Here is a 27,978-nt window from a genome sequence, read left to right as displayed (position 1 = left end):
CCCACCTTGCGCAGGGGACTGTTAACAATATGGCAGCTACCTTTCCTGAACCCCACCTTGCGCAGGGGACTGTTAACAATATGGCAGCTACCTTTCCTGAACCCCACCTTGCGCAGGGGACTGTTAACAATATGGCAGCTACCTTTCCTGAACCCCACCTTGCGCAGGGGACTGTTAACAATATGGCAGCTACCTTTCCTGAACCCCACCTTGCGCAGGGGACTGTTAACAATATGGCAGCTACCTTTCCTGAGCCCCACCTTGCGCAGGGGACTGTTAACAATATGGCAGCTACCTTTCCTGAACCCCACCTTGCGCAGGGGACTGTTAACAATATGGCAGCTACCTTTCTGAACCCCACCTTGCGCAGGGGGACTGTTAACAATATGGCAGCTACCTTTCCTGAACCCCACCTTGCGCAGGGGACTGTTAACAATATGGCAGCTACCTTTCCTGAACCCCACCTTGCGCAGGGGACTGTTAACAATATGGCAGCTACCTTTCCTGAACCCCACCTTGCGCAGGGGACTGTTAACAATATGGCAGCTACCTTTCTGAACCCCACCTTGCGCAGGGGACTGCTAACAATATGGCAGCTACCTTTCCTGAACCCCACCTTGCGCAGGGGACTGTTAACAATATGGCAGCTACCTTTCCTGAACCCCACCTTGCGCAGGGGACTGTTAACAATATGGCAGCTACCTTTCCTGAACCCCACCTTGCGCAGGGGACTGTTAACAATATGGCAGCTACCTTTCCTGAACCCCACCTTGCGCAGGGGACTGTTAACAATATGGCAGCTACCTTTCCTGAGCCCCACCTTGCGCAGGGACTGTTAACAATATGGCAGCTACCTTTCCTGAGCCCCACCTTGCGCAGGGGACTGTTAACAATATGGCAGCTACCTTTCCTGAACCCCACCTTGCGCAGGGGACTGTTAACAATATGGCAGCTACCTTTCCTGAACCCCACCTTGCGCAGGGGACTGTTAACAATATGGCAGCTACCTTTCCTGAACCCCACCTTGCGCAGGGGACTGTTAACAATATGGCAGCTACCTTTCCTGAGCCCCACCTTGCGCAGGGGACTGTTAACAATATGGCAGCTACCTTTCCTGAACCCCACCTTGCGCAGGGGACTGTTAACAATATGGCAGCTACCTTTCCTGAAGCCCCACCTTGCGCAGGGGACTGTTAACAATATGGCAGCTACCTTTCCTGAACCCCACCTTGCGCAGGGGACTGTTAACAATATGGCAGCTACCTTTCCTGAACCCCACCTTGCGCAGGGGACTGTTAACAATATGGCAGCTACCTTTCCTGAACCCCACCTTGCGCAGGGGACTGTTAACAATATGGCAGCTACCTTTCCTGAACCCCACCTTGCGCAGGGGACTGTTAACAATATGGCAGCTACCTTTCTGAACCCCACCTTGCGCAGGGGACTGTTAACAATATGGCAGCTACCTTTCCTGAACCCCACCTTGCGCAGGGGACTGTTAACAATATGGCAGCTACCTTTCCTGAACCCCACCTTGCGCAGGGGACTGTTAACAATATGGCAGCTACCTTTCCTGAACCCCACCTTGCGCAGGGGACTGTTAACAATATGGCAGCTACCTTTCCTGAGCCCCACCTTGCGCAGGGGACTGTTAACAATATGGCAGCTACCTTTCCTGAACCCCACCTTGCGCAGGGGACTGTTAACAATATGGCAGCTACCTTTCCTGAACCCCACCTTGCGCAGGGGACTGTTAACAATATGGCAGCTACCTTTCCTGAACCCCACCTTGCGCAGGGACTGTTAACAATATGGCAGCTACCTTTCCTGAACCCCACCTTGCGCAGGGGACTGTTAACAATATGGCAGCTACCTTTCCTGAACCCCACCTTGCGCAGGGGACTGTTAACAATATGGCAGCTACCTTTCCTGAACCCCACCTTGCGCAGGGGACTGTTAACAATATGGCAGCTACCTTTCCTGAACCCCACCTTGCGCAGGGGACTGTTAACAATATGGCAGCTACCTTTCCTGAACCCCACCTTGCGCAGGGGACTGTTAACAATATGGCAGCTACCTTTCCTGAACCCCACCTTGCGCAGGGGACTGTTAACAATATGGCAGCTACCTTTCCTGAACCCCACCTTGCGCAGGGGACTGTTAACAATATGGCAGCTACCTTTCCTGAACCCCACCTTGCGCAGGGGACTGTTAACAATATGGCAGCTACCTTTCCTGAACCCCACCTTGCGCAGGGGACTGTTAACAATATGGCAGCTACCTTTCCTGAACCCCACCTTGCGCAGGGGACTGTTAACAATATGGCAGCTACCTTTCCTGAACCCCACCTTGCGCAGGGGACTGTTAACAATATGGCAGCTACCTTTCCTGAACCCCACCTTGCGCAGGGGACTGTTAACAATATGGCAGCTACCTTTCTGAACCCCACCTTGCGCAGGGGACTGTTAACAATATGGCAGCTACCTTTCCTGAACCCCACCTTGCGCAGGGGACTGTTAACAATATGGCAGCTACCTTTCCTGAACCCCACCTTGCGCAGGGGACTGTTAACAATATGGCAGCTACCTTTCCTGAACCCCACCTTGCGCAGGGGACTGTTAACAATATGGCAGCTACCTTTCCTGAACCCCACCTTGCGCAGGGGACTGTTAACAATATGGCAGCTACCTTTCCTGAACCCCACCTTGCGCAGGGGACTGTTAACAATATGGCAGCTACCTTTCCTGAACCCCACCTTGCGCAGGGGACTGTTAACAATATGGCAGCTACCTTTCCTGAACCCCACCTTGCGCAGGGGACTGTTAACAATATGGCAGCTACCTTTCCTGAACCCCACCTTGCGCAGGGGACTGTTAACAATATGGCAGCTACCTTTCCTGAACCCCACCTTGCGCAGGGGACTGTTAACAATATGGCAGCTACCTTTCCTGAACCCCACCTTGCGCAGGGGACTGTTAACAATATGGCAGCTACCTTTCCTGAGCCCCACCTTGCGCAGGGACTGTTAACAATATGGCAGCTACCTTTCCTGAACCCCACCTTGCGCAGGGGACTGTTAACAATATGGCAGCTACCTTTCCTGAACCCCACCTTGCGCAGGGGACTGTTAACAATATGGCAGCTACCTTTCCTGAACCCCACCTTGCGCAGGGACTGTTAACAATATGGCAGCTACCTTTCCTGAACCCCACCTTGCGCAGGGGACTGTTAACAATATGGCAGCTACCTTTCCTGAGCCCCACCTTGCGCAGGGGACTGTTAACAATATGGCAGCTACCTTTCCTGAACCCCACCTTGCGCAGGGGACTGTTAACAATATGGCAGCTACCTTTCCTGAACCCCACCTTGCGCAGGGGACTGTTAACAATATGGCAGCTACCTTTCCTGAGCCCCACCTTGCGCAGGGACTGTTAACAATATGGCAGCTACCTTTCCTGAACCCCACCTTGCGCAGGGGACTGTTAACAATATGGCAGCTACCTTTCCTGAACCCCACCTTGCGCAGGGGACTGTTAACAATATGGCAGCTACCTTTCCTGAGCCCCACCTTGCGCAGGGGACTGTTAACAATATGGCAGCTACCTTTCCTGAACCCCACCTTGCGCAGGGACTGTTAACAATATGGCAGCTACCTTTCCTGAACCCCACCTTGCGCAGGGGGACTGTTAACAATATGGCAGCTACCTTTCCTGAGCCCCACCTTGCGCAGGGGACTGTTAACAATATGGCAGCTACCTTTCCTGAGCCCCACCTTGCGCAGGGGACTGTTAACAATATGGCAGCTACCTTTCCTGAGCCCCACCTTGCGCAGGGGACTGTTAACAATATGGCAGCTACCTTTCTGAACCCCACCTTGCGCAGGGGACTGTTAACATAGGCAGCTACTTCCTGAACCCACTTGCGCAGGGACTGTTACAAATGGCAGCTACCTTTCCTGACCCCACCTTGCGCAGGGGACTGTTAACAATATGGCAGCTACCTTTCCTGAACCCCACCTTGCGCAGGGGACTGTTAACAATATGGCAGCTACCTTTCCTGAACCCCACCTTGCGCAGGGGACTGTTAACAATATGGCAGCTACCTTTCCTGAACCCCACCTTGCGCAGGGGACTGTTAACAATATGGCAGCTACCTTTCCTGAACCCCACCTTGCGCAGGGGACTGTTAACAATATGGCAGCTACCTTTCCTGAACCCCACCTTGCGCAGGGGACTGTTAACAATATGGCAGCTACCTTTCCTGAACCCCACCTTGCGCAGGGGACTGTTAACAATATGGCAGCTACCTTTCCTGAACCCCACCTTGCGCAGGGGACTGTTAACAATATGGCAGCTACCTTTCCTGAACCCCCACCTTGCGCAGGGGACTGTTAACAATATGGCAGCTACCTTTCCTGAACCCCACCTTGCGCAGGGGACTGTTAACAATATGGCAGCTACCTTTCCTGAACCCCACCTTGCGCAGGGGACTGTTAACAATATGGCAGCTACCTTTCCTGAACCCCACCTTGCGCAGGGGACTGTTAACAATATGGCAGCTACCTTTCCTGAACCCCACCTTGCGCAGGGGACTGTTAACAATATGGCAGCTACCTTTCCTGAACCCCACCTTGCGCAGGGGACTGTTAACAATATGGCAGCTACCTTTCCTGAACCCCACCTTGCGCAGGGGACTGTTAACAATATGGCAGCTACCTTTCCTGAACCCACCTTGCGCAGGGGACTGTTAACAATATGGCAGCTACCTTCCTGAACCCCACCTTGCGCAGGGGACTGTTAACAATATGGCAGCTACCTTTCCTGAACCCCACCTTGCGCAGGGGACTGTTAACAATATGGCAGCTACCTTTCCTGAACCCCACCTTGCGCAGGGACTTCGGGACTGTAACAATATGGCAGCTACCTTTCCTGAACCCCACCTTGCGCAGGGGACTGTTAACAATATGGCAGCTACCTTTCCTGAACCCCACCTTGCGCAGGGGACTGTTAACAATATGGCAGCTACCTTTCCTGAAGCCCCACCTTGCGCAGGGGGACTGTTAACAATATGGCAGCTACCTTTCCTGAACCCCACCTTGCGCAGGGGACTGTTAACAATATGGCAGCTACCTTTCCTGAACCCCACCTTGCGCAGGGGACTGTTAACAATATGGCAGCTACCTTTCCTGAACCCCACCTTGCGCAGGGGACTGTTAACAATATGGCAGCTACCTTTCCTGAACCCCACCTTGCGCAGGGGACTGTTAACAATATGGCAGCTACCTTTCCTGAACCCCACCTTGCGCAGGGGACTGTTAACAATATGGCAGCTACCTTTCCTGAACCCCACCTTGCGCAGGGGACTGTTAACAATATGGCAGCTACCTTTCCTGAACCCCACCTTGCGCAGGGGACTGTTAACAATATGGCAGCTACCTTTCCTGAACCCCACCTTGCGCAGGGGACTGTTAACAATATGGCAGCTACCTTTCCTGAAGCCCCACCTTGCGCAGGGGACTGTTAACAATATGGCAGCTACCTTTCCTGAGCCCCCACCTTGCGCAGGGGACTGTTAACAATATGGCAGCTACCTTTCCTGAACCCCACCTTGCGCAGGGGACTGTTAACAATATGGCAGCTACCTTTCCTGAACCCCACCTTGCGCAGGGGACTGTTAACAATATGGCAGCTACCTTTCCTGAACCCCACCTTGCGCAGGGGACTGTTAACAATATGGCAGCTACCTTTCCTGAACCCCACCTTGCGCAGGGGACTGTTAACAATATGGCAGCTACCTTTCCTGAACCCCCACCTTGCGCAGGGACTGTTAACAATATGGCAGCTACCTTTCCTGAACCCCACCTTGCGCAGGGGACTGTTAACAATATGGCAGCTACCTTTCCTGAACCCCACCTTGCGCAGGGGACTGTTAACAATATGGCAGCTACCTTTCCTGAACCCCACCTTGCGCAGGGGACTGTTAACAATATGGCAGCTACCTTTCCTGAACCCCACCTTGCGCAGGGGACTGTTAACAATATGGCAGCTACCTTTCCTGAACCCCACCTTGCGCAGGGGACTGTTAACAATATGGCAGCTACCTTTCCTGAACCCCACCTTGCGCAGGGGACTGTTAACAATATGGCAGCTACCTTTCCTGAACCCCACCTTGCGCAGGGGACTGTTAACAATATGGCAGCTACCTTTCCTGAACCCCACCTTGCGCAGGGGACTGTTAACAATCATGGCAGCTACCTTTCCTGAACCCCACCTTGCGCAGGGGACTGTTAACAATATGGCAGCTACCTTTCCTGAACCCCACCTTGCGCAGGGGACTGTTAACAATATGGCAGCTACCTTTCCTGAACCCCACCTTGCGCAGGGACTGTTAACAATATGGCAGCTACCTTTCCTGAACCCCACCTTGCGCAGGGGACTGTTAACAATATGGCAGCTACCTTTCCTGAACCCCACCTTGCGCAGGGGACTGTTAACAATATGGCAGCTACCTTTCCTGAACCCCACCTTGCGCAGGGGACTGTTAACAATATGGCAGCTACCTTTCCTGAACCCCACCTTGCGCAGGGGACTGTTAACAATATGGCAGCTACCTTTCCTGAACCCCACCTTGCGCAGGGGACTGTTAACAATATGGCAGCTACCTTTCCTGAACCCCACCTTGCGCAGGGGACTGTTAACAATATGGCAGCTACCTTTCCTGAACCCCACCTTGCGCAGGGGACTGTTAACAATATGGCAGCTACCTTTCCTGAACCCCACCTTGCGCAGGGGACTGTTAACAATATGGCAGCTACCTTTCCTGAACCCCACCTTGCGCAGGGGACTGTTAACAATATGGCAGCTACCTTTCCTGAACCCCACCTTGCGCAGGGGACTGTTAACAATATGGCAGCTACCTTTCCTGAACCCCACCTTGCGCAGGGGACTGTTAACAATATGGCAGCTACCTTTCCTGAAGCCCCACCTTGCGCAGGGGACTGTTAACAATATGGCAGCTACCTTTCCTGAACCCCACCTTGCGCAGGGGACTGTTAACAATATGGCAGCTACCTTTCCTGAACCCCACCTTGCGCAGGGGACTGTTAACAATATGGCAGCTACCTTTCCTGAACCCCACCTTGCGCAGGGGACTGTTAACAATATGGCAGCTACCTTTCCTGAAGCCCCACCTTGCGCAGGGGACTGTTAACAATATGGCAGCTACCTTTCCTGAACCCCACCTTGCGCAGGGGACTGTTAACAATATGGCAGCTACCTTTCCTGAACCCCACCTTGCGCAGGGGACTGTTAACAATATGGCAGCTACCTTTCCTGAACCCCACCTTGCGCAGGGGACTGCTTAACAATATGGCAGCTACCTTTCCTGAACCCCACCTTGCGCAGGGGACTGTTAACAATATGGCAGCTACCTTTCCTGAACCCCACCTTGCGCAGGGGACTGTTAACAATATGGCAGCTACCTTTCCTGAGCCCCACCTTGCGCAGGGGACTGTTAACAATATGGCAGCTACCTTTCCTGAGCCCCACCTTGCGCAGGGGACTGTTAACAATATGGCAGCTACCTTTCCTGAACCCCACCTTGCGCAGGGGACTGTTAACAATATGGCAGCTACCTTTCCTGAACCCCACCTTGCGCAGGGGACTGTTAACAATATGGCAGCTACCTTTCCTGAACCCCACCTTGCGCAGGGGACTGTTAACAATATGGCAGCTACCTTTCCTGAACCCCACCTTGCGCAGGGGACTGTTAACAATATGGCAGCTACCTTTCCTGAGCCCCACCTTGCGCAGGGGACTGTTAACAATATGGCAGCTACCTTTCCTGAGCCCCACCTTGCGCAGGGGACTGTTAACAATATGGCAGCTACCTTTCCTGAACCCCACCTTGCGCAGGGGACTGTTAACAATATGGCAGCTACCTTTCCTGAACCCCACCTTGCGCAGGGGACTGTTAACAATATGGCAGCTACCTTTCCTGAGCCCCACCTTGCGCAGGGGACTGTTAACAATATGGCAGCTACCTTTCCTGAACCCCACCTTGCGCAGGGGACTGTTAACAATATGGCAGCTACCTTTCCTGAACCCCACCTTGCGCAGGGGACTGTTAACAATATGGCAGCTACCTTTCCTGAACCCCACCTTGCGCAGGGGACTGTTAACAATATGGCAGCTACCTTTCCTGAACCCCACCTTGCGCAGGGGACTGTTAACAATATGGCAGCTACCTTTCCTGAACCCCACCTTGCGCAGGGGACTGTTAACAATATGGCAGCTACCTTTCCTGAACCCCACCTTGCGCAGGGGACTGCTAACAATATGGCAGCTACCTTTCCTGAACCCCACCTTGCGCAGGGGACTGTTAACAATATGGCAGCTACCTTTCCTGAACCCCACCTTGCGCAGGGGACTGTTAACAATATGGCAGCTACCTTTCCTGAACCCCACCTTGCGCAGGGGACTGCTAACAATATGGCAGCTACCTTTCCTGAACCCCACCTTGCGCAGGGGACTGTTAACAATATGGCAGCTACCTTTCCTGAACCCCACCTTGCGCAGGGGACTGTTAACAATATGGCAGCTACCTTTCCTGAACCCCACCTTGCGCAGGGGACTGTTAACAATATGGCAGCTACCTTTCCTGAACCCCACCTTGCGCAGGGGACTGTTAACAATATGGCAGCTACCTTTCCTGAACCCCACCTTGCGCAGGGGACTGTTAACAATATGGCAGCTACCTTTCCTGAACCCCACCTTGCGCAGGGGACTGTTAACAATATGGCAGCTACCTTTCCTGAACCCCACCTTGCGCAGGGGACTGTTAACAATATGGCAGCTACCTTTCCTGAACCCCACCTTGCGCAGGGGACTGTTAACAATATGGCAGCTACCTTTCCTGAACCCCACCTTGCGCAGGGGACTGTTAACAATATGGCAGCTACCTTTCCTGAACCCCACCTTGCGCAGGGGACTGTTAACAATATGGCAGCTACCTTTCCTGAACCCCACCTTGCGCAGGGGACTGTTAACAATATGGCAGCTACCTTTCCTGAACCCCACCTTGCGCAGGGGACTGTTAACAATATGGCAGCTACCTTTCCTGAACCCCACCTTGCGCAGGGGACTGTTAACAATATGGCAGCTACCTTTCCTGAACCCCACCTTGCGCAGGGGACTGTTAACAATATGGCAGCTACCTTTCCTGAACCCCACCTTGCGCAGGGGACTGTTAACAATATGGCAGCTACCTTTCCTGAACCCCACCTTGCGCAGGGGACTGTTAACAATATGGCAGCTACCTTTCCTGAACCCCACCTTGCGCAGGGGACTGTTAACAATATGGCAGCTACCTTTCCTGAACCCCACCTTGCGCAGGGGACTGTTAACAATATGGCAGCTACCTTTCCTGAACCCCACCTTGCGCAGGGGACTGTTAACAATATGGCAGCTACCTTCCTGAACCCCACCTTGCGCAGGGGACTGTTAACAATATGGCAGCTACCTTTCCTGAACCCCACCTTGCGCAGGGGACTGTTAACAATATGGCAGCTACCTTTCCTGAACCCCACCTTGCGCAGGGGACTGTTAACAATATGGCAGCTACCTTTCCTGAACCCCACCTTGCGCAGGGGACTGTTAACAATATGGCAGCTACCTTTCCTGAACCCCACCTTGCGCAGGGGACTGTTAACAATATGGCAGCTACCTTTCCTGAACCCCACCTTGCGCAGGGGACTGTTAACAATATGGCAGCTACCTTTCCTGAACCCCACCTTGCGCAGGGGACTGTAACAATATGGCAGCTACCTTTCCTGAACCCCACCTTGCGCAGGGGACTGTTAACAATATGGCAGCTACCTTTCCTGAACCCCACCTTGCGCAGGGGACTGTTAACAATATGGCAGCTACCTTTCCTGAACCCCACCTTGCGCAGGGGACTGCTAACAATATGGCAGCTACCTTTCCTGAACCCCACCTTGCGCAGGGGACTGTTAACAATATGGCAGCTACCTTTCCTGAACCCCACCTTGCGCAGGGGACTGTTAACAATATGGCAGCTACCTTTCCTGAACCCCACCTTGCGCAGGGGACTGTTAACAATATGGCAGCTACCTTTCCTGAACCCCACCTTGCGCAGGGGACTGTTAACAATATGGCAGCTACCTTTCCTGAACCCCACCTTGCGCAGGGGACTGTTAACAATATGGCAGCTACCTTTCCTGAACCCCACCTTGCGCAGGGGACTGTTAACAATATGGCAGCTACCTTTCCTGAACCCCACCTTGCGCAGGGGACTGTTAACAATATGGCAGCTACCTTTCCTGAACCCCACCTTGCGCAGGGGACTGTTAACAATATGGCAGCTACCTTTCCTGAACCCCACCTTGCGCAGGGGACTGTTAACAATATGGCAGCTACCTTTCCTGAACCCCACCTTGCGCAGGGGACTGTTAACAATATGGCAGCTACCTTTCCTGAACCCCACCTTGCGCAGGGGGACTGTTAACAATATGGCAGCTACCTTTCCTGAACCCCACCTTGCGCAGGGGACTGCTAACAATATGGCAGCTACCTTTCCTGAACCCCACCTTGCGCAGGGGACTGCTAACAATATGGCAGCTACCTTTCCTGAACCCCACCTTGCGCAGGGGACTGCTAACAATATGGCAGCTACCTTTCCTGAACCCCACCTTGCGCAGGGGACTGCTAACAATATGGCAGCTACCTTTCCTGAACCCCACCTTGCGCAGGGGACTGCTAACAATATGGCAGCTACCTTTCCTGAACCCCACCTTGCGCAGGGGACTGCTAACAATATGGCAGCTACCTTTCCTGAACCCCACCTTGCGCAGGGGACTGTTAACAATATGGCAGCTACCTTTCCTGAACCCCACCTTGCGCAGGGGACTGTTAACAATATGGCAGCTACCTTTCCTGAACCCCACCTTGCGCAGGGGACTGCTAACAATATGGCAGCTACCTTTCCTGAACCCCACCTTGCGCAGGTGACTGCTAACAATATGGCAGCTACCTTTCCTGAACCCCACCTTGCGCAGGGGACTGCTAACAATATGGCAGCTACCTTTCCTGAACCCCACCTTGCGCAGGGACTGTTAACAATATGGCAGCTACCTTTCCTGAACCCCACCTTGCGCAGGGGACTGCTAACAATATGGCAGCTACCTTTCCTGAACCCCACCTTGCGCAGGGGACTGTTAACAATATGGCAGCTACCTTTCCTGAACCCCACCTTGCGCAGGGGACTGTTAACAATATGGCAGCTACCTTTCCTGAACCCCACCTTGCGCAGGGGACTGTTAACAATATGGCAGCTACCTTTCCTGAACCCCACCTTGCGCAGGGGACTGTTAACAATATGGCAGCTACCTTTCCTGAACCCCACCTTGCGCAGGGGACTGTTAACAATATGGCAGCTACCTTTCCTGAACCCCACCTTGCGCAGGGGACTGTTAACAATATGGCAGCTACCTTTCCTGAACCCCACCTTGCGCAGGGGACTGTTAACAATATGGCAGCTACCTTTCCTGAACCCCACCTTGCGCAGGGGACTGTTAACAATATGGCAGCTACCTTTCTGAACCCCACCTTGCGCAGGGGACTGTTAACAATATGGCAGCTACCTTTCCTGAACCCCACCTTGCGCAGGGGACTGTTAACAATATGGCAGCTACCTTTCCTGAACCCCACCTTGCGCAGGGGACTGTTAACAATATGGCAGCTACCTTTCCTGAACCCCACCTTGCGCAGGGGACTGTTAACAATATGGCAGCTACCTTTCCTGAACCCCACCTTGCGCAGGGGACTGTTAACAATATGGCAGCTACCTTTCCTCAACCCCACCTTGCGCAGGGGACTGTTAACAATATGGCAGCTACCTTTCCTGAACCCCACCTTGCGCAGGGGACTGTTAACAATATGGCAGCTACCTTTCCTGAACCCCACCTTGCGCAGGGGACTGTTAACAATATGGCAGCTACCTTTCCTGAACCCCACCTTGCGCAGGGGACTGTTAACAATATGGCAGCTACCTTTCCTGAACCCCACCTTGCGCAGGGGACTGTTAACAATATGGCAGCTACCTTTCCTGAACCCCACCTTGCGCAGGGGACTGCTAACAATATGGCAGCTACCTTTCCTGAACCCCACCTTGCGCAGGGGACTGCTAACAATATGGCAGCTACCTTTCCTGAACCCCACCTTGCGCAGGGGACTGCTAACAATATGGCAGCTACCTTTCCTGAACCCCACCTTGCGCAGGGGACTGCTAACAATATGGCAGCTACCTTTCCTGAACCCCACCTTGCGCAGGGGACTGTTAACAATATGGCAGCTACCTTTCCTGAACCCCACCTTGCGCAGGGGACTGTTAACAATATGGCAGCTACCTTTCCTGAACCCCACCTTGCGCAGGGGACTGTTAACAATATGGCAGCTACCTTTCCTGAACCCCACCTTGCGCAGGGGACTGTTAACAATATGGCAGCTACCTTTCCTGAACCCCACCTTGCGCAGGGGACTGTTAACAATATGGCAGCTACCTTTCCTGAACCCCACCTTGCGCAGGGGACTGTTAACAATATGGCAGCTACCTTTCCTGAACCCCACCTTGCGCAGGGGACTGTTAACAATATGGCAGCTACCTTTCCTGAACCCCACCTTGCGCAGGGGACTGTTAACAATATGGCAGCTACCTTTCCTGAACCCCACCTTGCGCAGGGGACTGTTAACAATATGGCAGCTACCTTTCCTGAACCCCACCTTGCGCAGGGGACTGTTAACAATATGGCAGCTACCTTTCCTGAACCCCACCTTGCGCAGGGGACTGTTAACAATATGGCAGCTACCTTTCCTGAACCCCACCTTGCGCAGGGGACTGTTAACAATATGGCAGCTACCTTTCCTGAACCCCACCTTGCGCAGGGGACTGTTAACAATATGACAGCTACCTTTCCTGAACCCCACCTTGCGCAGGGGACTATTAACAATATGGCAGCTACCTTTCCTGAACCCCACCTTGCGCAGGGGACTGTTAACAATATGGCAGCTACCTTTCCTGAACCCCACCTTGCGCAGGGGACTGTTAACAATATGGCAGCTACCTTTCCTGAACCCCACCTTGCGCAGGGGACTGTTAACAATATGGCAGCTACCTTTCCTGAACCCCACCTTGCGCAGGGGACTGTTAACAATATGGCAGCTACCTTTCCTGAACCCCACCTTGCGCAGGGGACTGTTAACAATATGGCAGCTACCTTTCCTGAACCCCACCTTGCGCAGGGGACTGTTAACAATATGGCAGCTACCTTTCCTGAACCCCACCTTGCGCAGGGGACTGTTAACAATATGGCAGCTACCTTTCCTGAACCCCACCTTGCGCAGGGGACTGCTAACAATATGGCAGCTACCTTTCCTGAACCCCACCTTGCGCAGGGGACTGCTAACAATATGGCAGCTACCTTTCCTGAACCCCACCTTGCGCAGGGGACTGCTAACAATATGGCAGCTACCTTTCCTGAACCCCACCTTGCGCAGGGGACTGCTAACAATATGGCAGCTACCTTTCCTGAACCCCACCTTGCGCAGGGGACTGCTAACAATATGGCAGCTACCTTTCCTGAACCCCACCTTGCGCAGGGGACTGCTAACAATATGGCAGCTACCTTTCCTGAACCCCACCTTGCGCAGGGGACTGCTAACAATATGGCAGCTACCTTTCCTGAACCCCACCTTGCGCAGGGGACTGCTAACAATATGGCAGCTACCTTTCCTGAACCCCACCTTGCGCAGGGGACTGCTAACAATATGGCAGCTACCTTTCCTGAACCCCACCTTGCGCAGGGGACTGCTAACAATATGGCAGCTACCTTTCCTGAACCCCACCTTGCGCAGGGGACTGCTAACAATATGGCAGCTACCTTTCCTGAACCCCACCTTGCGCAGGGGACTGTTAACAATATGGCAGCTACCTTTCCTGAACCCCCACCTTGCGCAGGGACTGCTAACAATATGGCAGCTACCTTTCCTGAACCCCACCTTGCGCAGGGGACTGTTAACAATATGGCAGCTACCTTTCCTGAACCCCACCTTGCGCAGGGGACTGTTAACAATATGGCAGCTACCTTTCCTGAACCCCACCTTGCGCAGGGGACTGTTAACAATATGGCAGCTACCTTTCCTGAACCCCACCTTGCGCAGGGGACTGTTAACAATATGGCAGCTACCTTTCCTGAACCCCACCTTGCGCAGGGGACTGTTAACAATATGGCAGCTACCTTTCCTGAACCCCACCTTGCGCAGGGGACTGTTAACAATATGGCAGCTACCTTTCCTGAACCCCACCTTGCGCAGGGGACTGTTAACAATATGGCAGCTACCTTTCCTGAACCCCACCTTGCGCAGGGGACTGTTAACAATATGGCAGCTACCTTTCCTGAACCCCACCTTGCGCAGGGGACTGTTAACAATATGGCAGCTACCTTTCCTGAACCCCACCTTGCGCAGGGGACTGTTAACAATATGGCAGCTACCTTTCCTGAACCCCACCTTGCGCAGGGGACTGTTAACAATATGGCAGCTACCTTTCCTGAACCCCACCTTGCGCAGGGGACTGTTAACAATATGGCAGCTACCTTTCCTCAACCCCACCTTGCGCAGGGGACTGTTAACAATATGGCAGCTACCTTTCCTCAACCCCACCTTGCGCAGGGGACTGTTAACAATATGGCAGCTACCTTTCCTCAACCCCACCTTGCGCAGGGGACTGTTAACAATATGGCAGCTACCTTTCCTCAACCCCACCTTGCGCAGGGGACTGTTAACAATATGGCAGCTACCTTTCCTCAACCCCACCTTGCGCAGGGGACTGTTAACAATATGGCAGCTACCTTTCCTGAACCCCACCTTGCGCAGGGGACTGTTAACAATATGGCAGCTACCTTTCCTGAACCCCACCTTGCGCAGGGGACTGTTAACAATATGGCAGCTACCTTTCCTGAACCCCACCTTGCGCAGGGGACTGCTAACAATATGGCAGCTACCTTTCCTGAACCCCACCTTGCGCAGGGGACTGCTAACAATATGGCAGCTACCTTTCCTGAACCCCACCTTGCGCAGGGGACTGCTAACAATATGGCAGCTACCTTTCCTGAACCCCACCTTGCGCAGGGGACTGCTAACAATATGGCAGCTACCTTTCCTGAACCCCACCTTGCGCAGGGGACTGCTAACAATATGGCAGCTACCTTTCCTGAACCCCACCTTGCGCAGGGGACTGCTAACAATATGGCAGCTACCTTTCCTGAACCCCACCTTGCGCAGGGACTGTTAACAATATGGCAGCTACCTTTCCTGAACCCCACCTTGCGCAGGGGACTGTTAACAATATGGCAGCTACCTTTCCTGAACCCCACCTTGCGCAGGGGACTGTTAACAATATGGCAGCTACCTTTCCTGAACCCCACCTTGCGCAGGGGACTGTTAACAATATGGCAGCTACCTTTCCTGAACCCCACCTTGCGCAGGGGACTGTTAACAATATGGCAGCTACCTTTCCTGAACCCCACCTTGCGCAGGGGACTGTTAACAATATGGCAGCTACCTTTCCTGAACCCCACCTTGCGCAGGGGACTGTTAACAATATGGCAGCTACCTTTCCTGAACCCCACCTTGCGCAGGGGACTGTTAACAATATGGCAGCTACCTTTCCTGAACCCCACCTTGCGCAGGGGACTGTTAACAATATGGCAGCTACCTTTCCTGAACCCCACCTTGCGCAGGGGACTGTTAACAATATGGCAGCTACCTTTCCTGAACCCCACCTTGCGCAGGGGACTGTTAACAATATGGCAGCTACCTTTCCTGAACCCCACCTTGCGCAGGGGACTGCTAACAATATGGCAGCTACCTTTCCTGAACCCCACCTTGCGCAGGGGACTGCTAACAATATGGCAGCTACCTTTCCTGAACCCCACCTTGCGCAGGGGACTGCTAACAATATGGCAGCTACCTTTCCTGAACCCCACCTTGCGCAGGGGACTGCTAACAATATGGCAGCTACCTTTCCTGAACCCCACCTTGCGCTGGGGACTGCTAACAATATGGCAGCTACCTTTCCTGAACCCCACCTTGCGCAGGGGACTGTTAACAATATGGCAGCTACCTTTCCTGAACCCCACCTTGCGCAGGGGACTGTTAACAATATGGCAGCTACCTTTCCTGAACCCCACCTTGCGCAGGGGACTGTTAACAATATGGCAGCTACCTTTCCTGAACCCCACCTTGCGCAGGGGACTGTTAACAATATGGCAGCTACCTTTCCTGAACCCCACCTTGCGCAGGGGACTGTTAACAATATGGCAGCTACCTTTCCTGAACCCCACCTTGCGCAGGGGACTGTTAACAATATGGCAGCTACCTTTCCTGAACCCCACCTTGCGCAGGGGACTGTTAACAATATGGCAGCTACCTTTCCTGAACCCCACCTTGCGCAGGGGACTGTTAACAATATGGCAGCTACCTTTCCTGAACCCCACCTTGCGCAGGGGACTGTTAACAATATGGCAGCTACCTTTCCTGAACCCCACCTTGCGCAGGGGACTGTTAACAATATGGCAGCTACCTTTCCTGAACCCCACCTTGCGCAGGGGACTGTTAACAATATGGCAGCTACCTTTCCTGAACCCCACCTTGCGCAGGGGACTGTTAACAATATGGCAGCTACCTTTCCTGAACCCCACCTTGCGCAGGGGACTGTTAACAATATGGCAGCTACCTTTCCTGAACCCCACCTTGCGCAGGGGACTGTTAACAATATGGCAGCTACCTTTCCTGAACCCCACCTTGCGCAGGGGACTGTTAACAATATGGCAGCTACCTTTCCTGAACCCCACCTTGCGCAGGGGACTGTTAACAATATGGCAGCTACCTTTCCTGAACCCCACCTTGCGCAGGGGACTGTTAACAATATGGCAGCTACCTTTCCTGAACCCCACCTTGCGCAGGGGACTGTTAACAATATGGCAGCTACCTTTCCTGAACCCCACCTTGCGCAGGGGACTGTTAACAATATGGCAGCTACCTTTCCTGAACCCCACCTTGCGCAGGGGACTGTTAACAATATGGCAGCTACCTTTCCTGAACCCCACCTTGCGCAGGGGACTGTTAACAATATGGCAGCTACCTTTCCTGAACCCCACCTTGCGCAGGTGACTGTTAACAATATGGCAGCTACCTTTCCTGAACCCCACCTTGCGCAGGGGACTGTTAACAATATGGCAGCTACCTTTCCTGAACCCCACCTTGCGCAGGGGACTATTAACAATATGGCAGCTACCTTTCCTGAACCCCACCTTGCGCAGGTGACTATTAACAATATGGCAGCTACCTTTCCTGAACCCCACCTTGCGCAGGTGACTATTAACAATATGGCAGCTACCTTTCCTGAACCCCACCTTGCGCAGGTGACTATTAACAATATGGCAGCTACCTTCCCTGATTTTCTGGGTTTTTTGTACCTACATCTGTCTGTAGACACACACATGCACAACACACACACACTTTTTTCCCATAAAAATGAGATTGTAGCACACACAACTGCCTGCAGTTAACCATAGACAGTGAAACCTGCGAGAGCCGGAACACGACAGGATTGCTTTGTTTTTCGTCTTGAGTTTTCCGCCTTGGACAGGGGCCAGTCTGACCCCTTTTCAATTGCTCTATTAGTGGTAAATATTTGCGTTTTCCTTCTCTGACAGGTTTCCACCTTACATAGGTTCTGGCTTTCGCAGGTTTCACTGTATTGACATTTTTCGGATCAGAATCTATAGATCTTCTCTTTTTTAATGACTGCCCAGCTTCATTGTGTGACTGAACCTTAATTCATTTAACCATTCACCTATCGAGGGCCATCTGTGTTGGCTCTAGGTTTTTGCTATTCTGTCGACAGCGTTGTAATGAGCACCTGGGCACCTCTGCTGCCATTTCTGTGGGGTGCGTTCCTTGAGGTGGAATTTCTGTGTCGTGGCAGATCCGCATACCCGGTTTTAGTCAATACAGTCGGCCCTCCATATCCACGGGTTCCACATCTGTGGATTCAACCGACCGCAGATCGGAAAAGACGTTATGTTGTTGCTGATATGTACCGTGTAGCTAGGCCTGTGGTGGTTGCTGTCTGCACTGAACACGGAAGCTTTTTTTCTTTTCATTATTCCCTAAACGATGCAGTGTAACAACTATTTATGCAGTATTTACATTGTATTAGGTATTGTAAGTAATCTAGAGATGATTTATTAAAGTAGACAGGAGGATGTGTGTAGGTTTTGTGCAAATACTACGCCATTTTATAGAAGGGACTTGAGCATCCACGGATTTTGGTATGGGGGGTCCTGGAACCAATCCCCCACGGATACCGAGGGACACTTGTACTGCTAAGGTACCTTCCGATGTTTGATTTTGCAAATTACAATTCCACAGGGTGCGTAAGAGTGCTCATTTCTCCACACTCCACACCCACCCAGCATTTGAAATCATTGATCTTAAGTTTTTGCTAGCCTGGTTGAAAAATGCATTTCATTTTAATCTGTTCACTAGTGAGGTTGAGTACCTTCTCCTAATCGAATACTTCTCAGAATCACCTGTTCATACCCTTTGCCTATTTTTGTGTTGCTTTGCCTTTCTGTGGGAGTGTTTGTAAAATGGCTCTGTTAGTGCATTGCTTGTATCTCACAGCTCTTCTTTTCTGGGCAGCATTTTAGAGGCCTTTAGTCTCACAGTATGCACAAATACACGTGAAAATTTATAGTGGGCTGTGGATTTTTAGGGGTGGAAGTTTATTAGACTTTTATTTCCCACATAAAATTCTCGTGGTACTTCTTACGATTCTGCAAAGGTTGTTTAAAGAGTGTACACTACTAACAATAATGGCATTTTGGTTTCCATCCAAGGATCTGTGCTTACATGTTACGGCATCGCACTTGTTTCTGGCCCATCTTTATGGGCAGAGGGTATGGAACTGGGAAGAGCCCTGTGGTGACTGGGAACCATTTCAGGCTTTTGTGAACTGAGATGTCCCGAGAGGTGACTGAGGATGGTTTTATGTAATGCATTCTAAAGAGGCCATCTGGTCCTCAATGGCAGGGGCAGTTTTGGCTCTTTGGTTTCAATCTATTCCCAAGACTTCAAATCACCTGTTTTTAATTTTTTAAGCTGCCAATATGCTCATGTGACTAAAAATTCAGAAAGGATAAAAGTATATAGTAAAAAGTTTCGCTTTCACCTCTGGGTCCTACCCGTTCACTTCTCCTCCCCACAGATAACTGGTGTTACTGGTTTCTTCTGTATCTGATAGATTTCTTGGTACTTTTTGATTTTTAAACAACATGATTTTGAGTGAAAATAGCAGAATAAAAACTATGTCTCTTCTATAATTAAAACTGTGTCAAAACTGGTTAGGTAACCAGTTTTACTAGTTTCTTCTGTATCCTATAGATCTGTCTTGTAATTTTGATTTTCAAATAATATGATTCTAAGCGACAATAAGGAGCCCTAGTGGCACAATGGTTAAGCACTCGGCTGTTAACCGAAAGGTCTGGAGTTCGAATCCACTCAGCTGCTCTCAGGGAGAAAGACCTGGTGATCTGCTCCTGTAAAAATCACAGCCTAGGAAACCCTATGGGGCAGTTCTACTCTGGCCTATATAGTAGCTGTAAGTCGGAATCGACTTGACGGCACGTGTCAACAGCAGCAAAAGTGACACCATTAGAATAAAAATCATATCTCTTCTATAATGAAAACTGTCAGAATTATGTGGACAAGGACTGCAAGGTAATGAGGAAAAGTTTTATGTCTGATTGGTTAGGGTGATGAGATTGTAATTTTAACTTTTTCATTTGTTCATGTTATAACATTGCTTATACAATAAACAATGGTTTATGAGGCAAAGCAAGGCAGGAGGGAAGGCCTTGGTGGTCAGCCTTGGCTTCCAGCACGCAGCCCCCCACGGGAGCAGTCGTCTCACCTATGTCTTCTCCCTCTTGTTCTAAGCGAGAACACATGCTGAGCTGTTATTGGGAGCAGCCTAGTCCTGTGGTTCAGCGCCACGACCCCAACAGGCCCTATGTGGAGCAGTACCGCATAGACTCCCAGCAGTTTACAAACCTGTTTAAGCTTGTCTCGCCATGGACCTGTGGGACCCACACGGAGACCCTCGCGGAAAGGACTTTTAGGCTCCTGGATGACAATATGGACCACCTCATCGAATTCAAGGGATTCGTTAGCTGTCTCGGTATGGCTTTGTGGGCCTTCACTGCACTGAGTTGATTTGGGGTGTGAGTCTGTGAACAGAAGGCAAAGTGGATTGTGTAGCAGGCAAATCCACACACCATGAAATGCATTTGTGACTGGCCTGGCATGACCATGGTTTTATATATCACTCTGCAGGCTTCTGATGGCCACCTTTGTGCTTCCTTGGTTGGGCGTAAGGGGCACAGGGCAAAGCTCTCTGCGGTGCTCAGCATATGCTGTTGGCCTTACTCTCCTTGCCACCGAGAGGGTGGTGGTTCGGCTTGTAGGAGCCACATCCCTAATCTTTTTACATAAAACGGCAGTTTTTCAAAAGGAATGAGGTCAGACAAAATTCATGAGGTTATCTCGTAACTTAAACATCACCAAGCACTGCCTTTAAAACTCGAATTTCATAATCAAAAGGAGCAATAAATCTATTTCCATTGTGTAAAGTAAAATATGTCAATAACTTTTAAACATGCTAAAAAAAGGAGGAAGGTACCAAAGTACTAAGAAGCATCAAACGTGGACAAAAATGAGAATCATTGTCATGATGTAACATTACTGCAGTACCTCATATAATTCCCACGTTGCCATATTAAGCATGTAATAGTAATGGTGATAATGGAGGAAAAAATGTGTGCTGGGTGGGAGCTATGTAATATCTATGGCACAGTGTTGCAAGTTATCTAATTTTGCTTCTGTGGGAGCTATTTGGAGCCCTGGTAGCACAGTGGTTAAGAGTTTGCCTGCTAACCAAAAGGTTGGCAGTTGGAATCCACCAGCCACTCCCTAGAAACCCTATGAAGCAGTTCTATTTTTCCTATAGGGTCAGGAGCGGGGTGGAGGGGGGGCAGCTAATTTACAACTCCGTAGGTTATCGATAACAGCGATGCCAAGCGATTCTTGTCTGTAAACAAGTCTGAATTCTGTCCAGTGAAGGTTCAGTCAGTTTCTCTCCCCTCCACAGAAGGGGCCAGTTGCCCTTCACTTGACCACTCATTTTAATATTCCTTACCTATAAATGTGTCTGCTCTTTGGACTAGTTGAACCATCTCACTAGTTTCCCCATTGGTGAGTTTGGTAAAATCTTCAACGGGTTAAAAAACAAACACACAGACAAAACAATTTCTAATTTAAAACATGGCGTGTGCCTGGGGGTCGGGAGCCGCACGCTTTGAGCTCAGTGAATTTGTGTCATAACAGATGTACTGTGGCCCTTTGCCTCCTCTTAGTCTCTTTTTTTTACCTTTTTGCAGATATTATGTATAACGGAGAAATGAATGAAAAGATTAAACTGCTCTATAGGCTTCATACCCCTCCAGGTAAGAAATCCCAAGTCAGAAAGTTCGAACTCTGTTCTGCCTTAACACGAGGTCAGCTTCCTGTGTAACACAGAAGCTCTCCTCACGTTAAATCCCATTAAGACTCACGGTAACAGATGTTTCTAGTTTGGGGGTGGCAGAGCACACCCTTTTTGGTACCGCATGACCTATGGCACTGGTTCTCAAGCTTCAGCACACATCAGAATCACGTGGTGGGCCTGTGGAGACGTAGGTGACTTGGCCCCACACTCAGAGTTTCTGACTCACTAGTTCTGTGAGGGGCCCGAGAATGTGTGTCTCAGGTGGTGGTGATGCTGATCTGGGGACCACACCGTGAGAACCACTGACCTACAGAACGGGGTGTGGGGAAGCCAGTCCTGGTTACCTTAAGTAGATAGTTACGGGAGGCTACGGTTTTGAAAGACCATTTCATTTTCCCAGCATGCAGTGCCATGCTTCCTTCAAATTTCAGCAGTGATAACCAGAAACAGAAGGCACTGGTGGGTCGATGGCAGAATCCCCGCCTTCCATACAGGAGCCTTGGGGTAACTCCCAGCCAGTGTACCTGACGCACAGCCGCCACCCGTCTGTCAGTGAAAGAGCGTGTGGCAACGCCGCTGAAATACCAAACAGGCTCCGGCAGAGCTTCCAGACTAACATTCGGAAGAGAGGCCTGACGACCTGCTTCTGAACACCAGCTCGTAAAAACCCTATGGATCACAACCAGCTGACCCAGCCCGATCACGGGGATGGCACAGGACTGGATGGTGTTTATTCTGTTTTCCATGTCTCCATGAGCTGAGGGCCAACTCGATGGCAGCAAACCACAACAACCAAAAACGAAGGAACCCATTTAGTAGCCCATGAGAGCAGACCTAGCATTAATAGGAAAAAGACTAGGAAAACCTTCAGATATTCCTTGGATCTTTAAAGCTGATAGAGCCGAGTTAGGAATCCCAGAGGGTCTCTGGGCCCCAGTGCCAGGGTTGTGGCCTGTGGATGGATGGAGCCCCTGACAGACTTCCCCAACGAGGGAGCCTCAGGAGGCTGGTGGGCTGTGAGGAGGTTTCAAGTGCCACAAGATCGTGGTGGCTCATGAAACGACGAGAATGTATACAAAAGGTGACTCTTGTGCTTTATCCCCAGAGAGCACTCTGTGGCCGCACACAGCTCCTCCTGGACCTTCCCACAGGCTCAGTGTGACCTTACTTCAAATTGTGCAGCATCAGAGAAGTTCTTTGCCTTTTTATGCCAATATAAGTTACTGAGCTGTATTTTTTATTTAACTTGCCCTTATTTTTCACAAATATTTTTCTGCTAACATAGAAGATGGGCGTAATTCTTCATTTATCGTCATCTTTTCATGATCTTCATTCTATGTATCTGGGATCCAAAACAAACAAAAAAGACCAGTTGCCACGGATCAGGTTCGGACTCACAGCCACCCACGTGTGCAGAGCAGAACTGCTCCGCAGGGTTTCCAAGGCTGTGACCTTTGAGAAGCAGGTCAGCAGGCCTTTCTTCTGAGCTGCCTCTGGGTGGGTTTGAACTGCCAAGCTCTCGGTTAGTCAAGTGCCTAACCATTTGCACGATACAGGGTCTCCCTATATGGTATTTAAAAACAAACAAACAAACAATACAAACCCATCACCTTCGAGTTAATTCCGACTCATGGCGACCCTACAGGACAGAGTAGAACTGTCCCATTGGGTTTCCAGGGAGCACCTGGTAGATTTGAACTGCTGACCTTTTGGTTAGCAGCTGTAGCTCTAGATAGAGCATGATTGATTTTGTTTTTTTATTTAAGTATTGTATTTCGAAGGAGCCGTAGTGGTGCAGCGGTTAAGCGCTCAGCTGCCATCGCAAAGGCCCACAGTTTGCATCCACCAGGCGCTCCTTGGAAACCCTATGGGGCAGTTCTATTCTGCCCTGTAGGGTCGCTATGAGTCGGAATCGACTCCTTGGCGATGGGTTTGCTTTGGTTTTGTCATTGTTGATACTTAACCAACCTCCTTCCTGGACACTCACCCACCCCGAGTTAATGAGTTCCCTTCTCTGTGCCCCCAGGACACGTGTGTGTTGGTTCTCCCACTACAGCATTTTGTTAGAGCCACTTGTGTACACACAGCTCTCTGAGGGCGAGGACCCAGTCTCTTCTTGGCCTCCGAGTGGCTGCTCCTGGGAAAGCCTGTTCCCGTTATAACTGCCTCAGGTGCCATTCGGGGTCTCTCATGTTCCTGCCATTCACTTTCTGAGTGTGTTCTCCTATGTGCCACTGCTCATAATCCATTTTGGACAGAGCTTTAAAAGAATGACTTATTATGTTCATTATGGAAAAAACCAACCAACAGAAAAAACACCACAAAAGAAAGAAAACCTCCCAAGCGGGAAGGAGAATGGGCCATCAAGGCTTTGGTGCCATCTTGTGGATATTTGTTGAATCACAATTGGATTTTGCCTTTGATTTATTCAGCGAATGGCTTATTAGTAAATTCCGACCTTTTAAAATACGGTAATCCTTTGTCATTCCCCCTTATAACTGTTATTTTTTCTTATAACAGCCTTATTGACCTATAATTTCAACACCATACATACAATTTACCACTTACGGTGTATAGCTCAGTGGTTTTTAGTATATTCATAAATTGTATAACCATCATCACAATCAATTTTAGAACATTTTCGTCACCCCAAAAAGAAACCTCATACCCGTTAGCTGTCACGCTAACCTCTCCCCTCCCCCACTCCGCTCAGTGCCAGGAAACCACTAATTTACTTTTTGTCTCTATAGCTTTGCCTGCTCTGGGCATTTCATGTAGATGGGATCACACAGCACGTAAGCTTCTGTGTCTGGCTTCCTTCACTCAGCTTAGTGTCTTCAGGGTTCATCCACGTTGTAGCATGTGTCAGACCTTCATTTCTCTGGCTTCCTTCACTCAGCTTAGTGTCTTCAAGGTTCACCCACATTGTGGCATGTGTCAGACCTTCATTTCTCTGGCTTCCTTCACTCAGTTTAGTGTCTTCAAGGTTCACCCACGTTGTGGCATGTGTCAGACCATCCTTTCTCTTTATATTCCATCATAGGAATATACCACATTTTGTTGTGGATATGTGGATTATTTCCCCACTTGTCTGTTGTGAATAATGGTGCAGCGAACATTTGTGTAGACATAGGTTTTCATTTCTCTTGGGTATATACATAGGAGTGGAATAGCTCGGTCGAGGGGTAACTCTGTGTTTAACTTTTTGAGGAACTGCCAAACTGTTTTCCATACTGACTGTACCATTTTACGTTCCCACCAGCAGTGTATGAGGGTGCCAATATAATTATAGCTTTAATATTTCAAGAAAACTCCAAAAATGCACCCTTTGGATTTAGTAAAGCTGTTTTTAATTTTTTTAGAAATGATGAAAGTGTAGCCATATATGGTCATTATAGAAAAATACTAACATGAAGAGGTTCAAACTTACCCGTAATCCTGCCATCCAGAGATTTGGTGTATTTATTTCTAGAGTTTTTAATATGTGTGTGTATATAAAAAAAATATGTGGAAACCCTGGTGACACAGTGGTTAAGACCTCAGCTGTTAACCAAAAGGTCAGCAGTTCAAATCCACCAGGCGCTCCTTGGAAACCCTATGGGGCAGTTCTGCTCTGTCCTATAGGGTCGCTATGAGTCGGAATCTATTTGATGGCAATGGATTTGGTTTACATATGTGCGTGTCTGTGTGTGTGTACATAATGCTGCTATGAACATTTGGTACAAGTTTACATCCATGTGTGTATATATGTATATACACCAAAAACAAAAAAATCAAACCCATTGCTGTTGATTCTGACTGATAGCGATCCTGTAGGACGACAGAGGAGAGCTGCCCCATAGGGTTTCTGAGGCTGTAATCTTTGCGGAAACAGACTGCCACATCTTTCTCCCTGAGAGCAGCTGGTGGGTTTGAACCGCCGACCTTTTGGTTAGCAGCCAAGTACTTTAACCACGGTGCCACCACACACATTTTAGTTTTATGAAATAAGATTTTTCTGTATATTCTTCCGGGTCAGCGTCGGCAGTCTTTCTGTGAGTTTGTGCACTGTTAATTACAACAGTACTGATATGCCTTTGGGAGAAGCGTAATTAGCTCTGTAAGGCATTTTACTTCCCTGGTATACCCAGACATGCCTGGTTCACATTTGGGTTTCTGGACCAGGCAGACTCTGCAACCCAGATTGGGAGCTGCTGGCTTAGACTTTAGTTCTTCCTGGAATTAAAAAGTAAATTACTCTCAATTTTGATTAGAAAGAAACTCCCGTTTAATTTTGTTCTTTGTTTTCAAAGCACTCACTGAAAATGACCGGGACAGCCAGTCACCATTAAAGAGTCCTCTGTTGTCGACTTCGAGACCCCTGGTTTTCGGGACATCGAATGGCACGTACCACTTCTCACTGGCCCTCTCCCGCTGGGCAGGTGCTGCAGTTGCTGACTTCAGCAGCTCCTCCCAGTGGCGGCCTTGTCTGTCCCCTCCCTGTTCCCTCCGTGAGTTCAAACCCAGCCCACTGCTTTCAGAAACCAGAAACCTTCCAGTTTAGGTGTTGCCCCTCCACGCTCCCACCGTGGTTCTCCTCATGCTGGATGGTTTCCTGGGTCTTATTGTAGCAAGGGAAGTCACCCAGCTCCCACACCGTCCGTAGTCGTCGGTCAGTAAGACAAACCTTCTCTTAGGCCAGTCTGTGGCATTTACTCGGTGAGATTCTGCACCCCTTCACCATGACCTGTGAGTTTTCCTCTCTGCTTTCGTCGACCTTGTTTACATGATCTGTTGTATTTTCCTTTGCCTCAAGGTGATGCAGCTGATTACCAGAAACAACTGAAGCAGATGATTAAGGATTTAGCCAAAGAAAAAGATAAAACGGAGAAAGAGCTGCCCAAAATGAGCCAGGTACGAGGCTGGATCTGTGCAGAGAGTGGACTGTTTTGCCAAGTGATTTGTGTAGGGGTGAGGCTTTGGTAACTAGGCACAGGTCCCTTGAGCGCCGAAGCTGTAATTAAAGGGTCCTGTAACTTCTGTGAGGTGAACATTGTGGTAATTGAATGGGATATTGAGACTGCGATCCATGCAGACATTCAGAGGCATTCCATAAACTCCGTCTACATATGTGTATTGCAGATAGAGCTCTTCTAACAGAAGGCCGCTACATACTTTGTGTCTGAAGGTTTTTTATATCAAATTCATTTAGCTGGGTGGTGGTGGAGATACATTCCCTCTGGTGATAAGACACCCACTGGAGACGTGGGGGCTGTGGACACGCTTGATTTTCTTGAAAATCACTGACCACACGATACACAGTACTGACACCCATCTCTTCACCTCGGAGCATTTCTAGTTAAGGGCTCTGTGCTGAACTCAGGTGCCATGTGGTGGTAATAACGCAACTCGACGGCAACGGAGTGGTGGTAATACCTACCTAAAAACCTGGTGGTGGCTTTTTTTCTTTTTTGAAGAGTTCTTCCAGTGTTTGGGAAACCAAAAACCCATTGCTGTGGAGTTGATTCCGACTCATAGTGATGTTATAGAGCGTAGGCTTCAAGTTGCAAATATTGCTTTATCTTAGGACTCAGGTATTTTCAGTGCTTATGTACTGTGAGTCTTGAAGAGGAGAATTTAGCATAGATGCTTCTCAGCCTATTTTTCACGGAGTGTTTGTGGAGTGGGTATTTTCGTGCCGCCATTTGAGAAGTGCTGCCTTACTCTCTTGGGGAGTTGCTTTCAGGTTTTCATTCTACCCTTGGGTATGTGATAGTCAGTTAAAGCTCACCACCCAAAGCTGTCAGGATTCATATTCTGGTGTACATAATCTTTTTGTTGTTGTTTTAACCAATGTTTTAAATAAAAATGGGGTCATATTGTTTTAATTCCTTGCTTTCATTTACTTCAAAACAATCGTGGCTGTTTTCCCCAAGTCATGAAATAACTCTGGTAGATCAGTCATTTCCCACTTCCCTCTATTCCTGGAGTAACTGTTAGCGGAATCTTGCCTGGGGCATCTCATCACAGGAGTCTCCCTTTGGGCAGGAGAGCCCTGTAACCTGAGACAGCAGAGCGTCACTGGTCTTCTCTGTCTTAGTCATCTAGTACTGCTATAACAGAAATACCGTAAATGGATGGCTTTAACAAAGAGAATTTTATTCTTTCACACGGTCTAGTAGGCTGCAAGTCCAAATTCAGGGTGTCAGCTCCAGGAGAAGGCTTTCTCTCTGTAGGCTCTGGAGGAAGGTCCTTGTCATCAGTCTTCCCCTGGACTAGGAGCATCTCCGTGCAGGAACCCTGGGCCAAAAGGGT

At 50.0% G+C, this 27,978-nt stretch overlaps 1 protein-coding gene across 9 annotated transcripts in view; it reads left to right on the top strand.

Moving 5' to 3' along the window:
- The window catches only part of TBC1D8 (TBC1 domain family member 8), a 183,190-nt gene that overhangs the window by 151,984 nt on the left and 3,228 nt on the right, over nucleotides 1-27,978 (top strand). For 4 of the 9 annotated variants that reach the window (XM_064268498.1, XM_064268495.1, XM_064268496.1 and 1 more), the window contains exons 16-19: nucleotides 20,079-20,319; nucleotides 21,578-21,643; nucleotides 25,977-26,066; nucleotides 26,480-26,577. In XM_064268498.1, coding sequence (XP_064124568.1) covers nucleotides 20,079-20,319; nucleotides 21,578-21,643; nucleotides 25,977-26,066; nucleotides 26,480-26,577 — 495 coding nt within the window. Of the gene's footprint in view, nucleotides 1-20,078; nucleotides 20,320-21,577; nucleotides 21,644-22,789; nucleotides 23,182-25,976; nucleotides 26,067-26,479; nucleotides 26,578-27,978 lie in introns of those variants that run through there. The other 5 variants (XR_010317893.1, XR_010317892.1, XR_010317894.1 and 2 more) reach the window with 5 other exon arrangements.

Source organism: Loxodonta africana, chromosome 15 (assembly GCF_030014295.1).
Source record: "Loxodonta africana isolate mLoxAfr1 chromosome 15, mLoxAfr1.hap2, whole genome shotgun sequence".
Taxonomy (NCBI): domain Eukaryota; kingdom Metazoa; phylum Chordata; class Mammalia; order Proboscidea; family Elephantidae; genus Loxodonta; species Loxodonta africana.
This window is presented reverse-complemented; position numbering and strand designations above follow the sequence as displayed.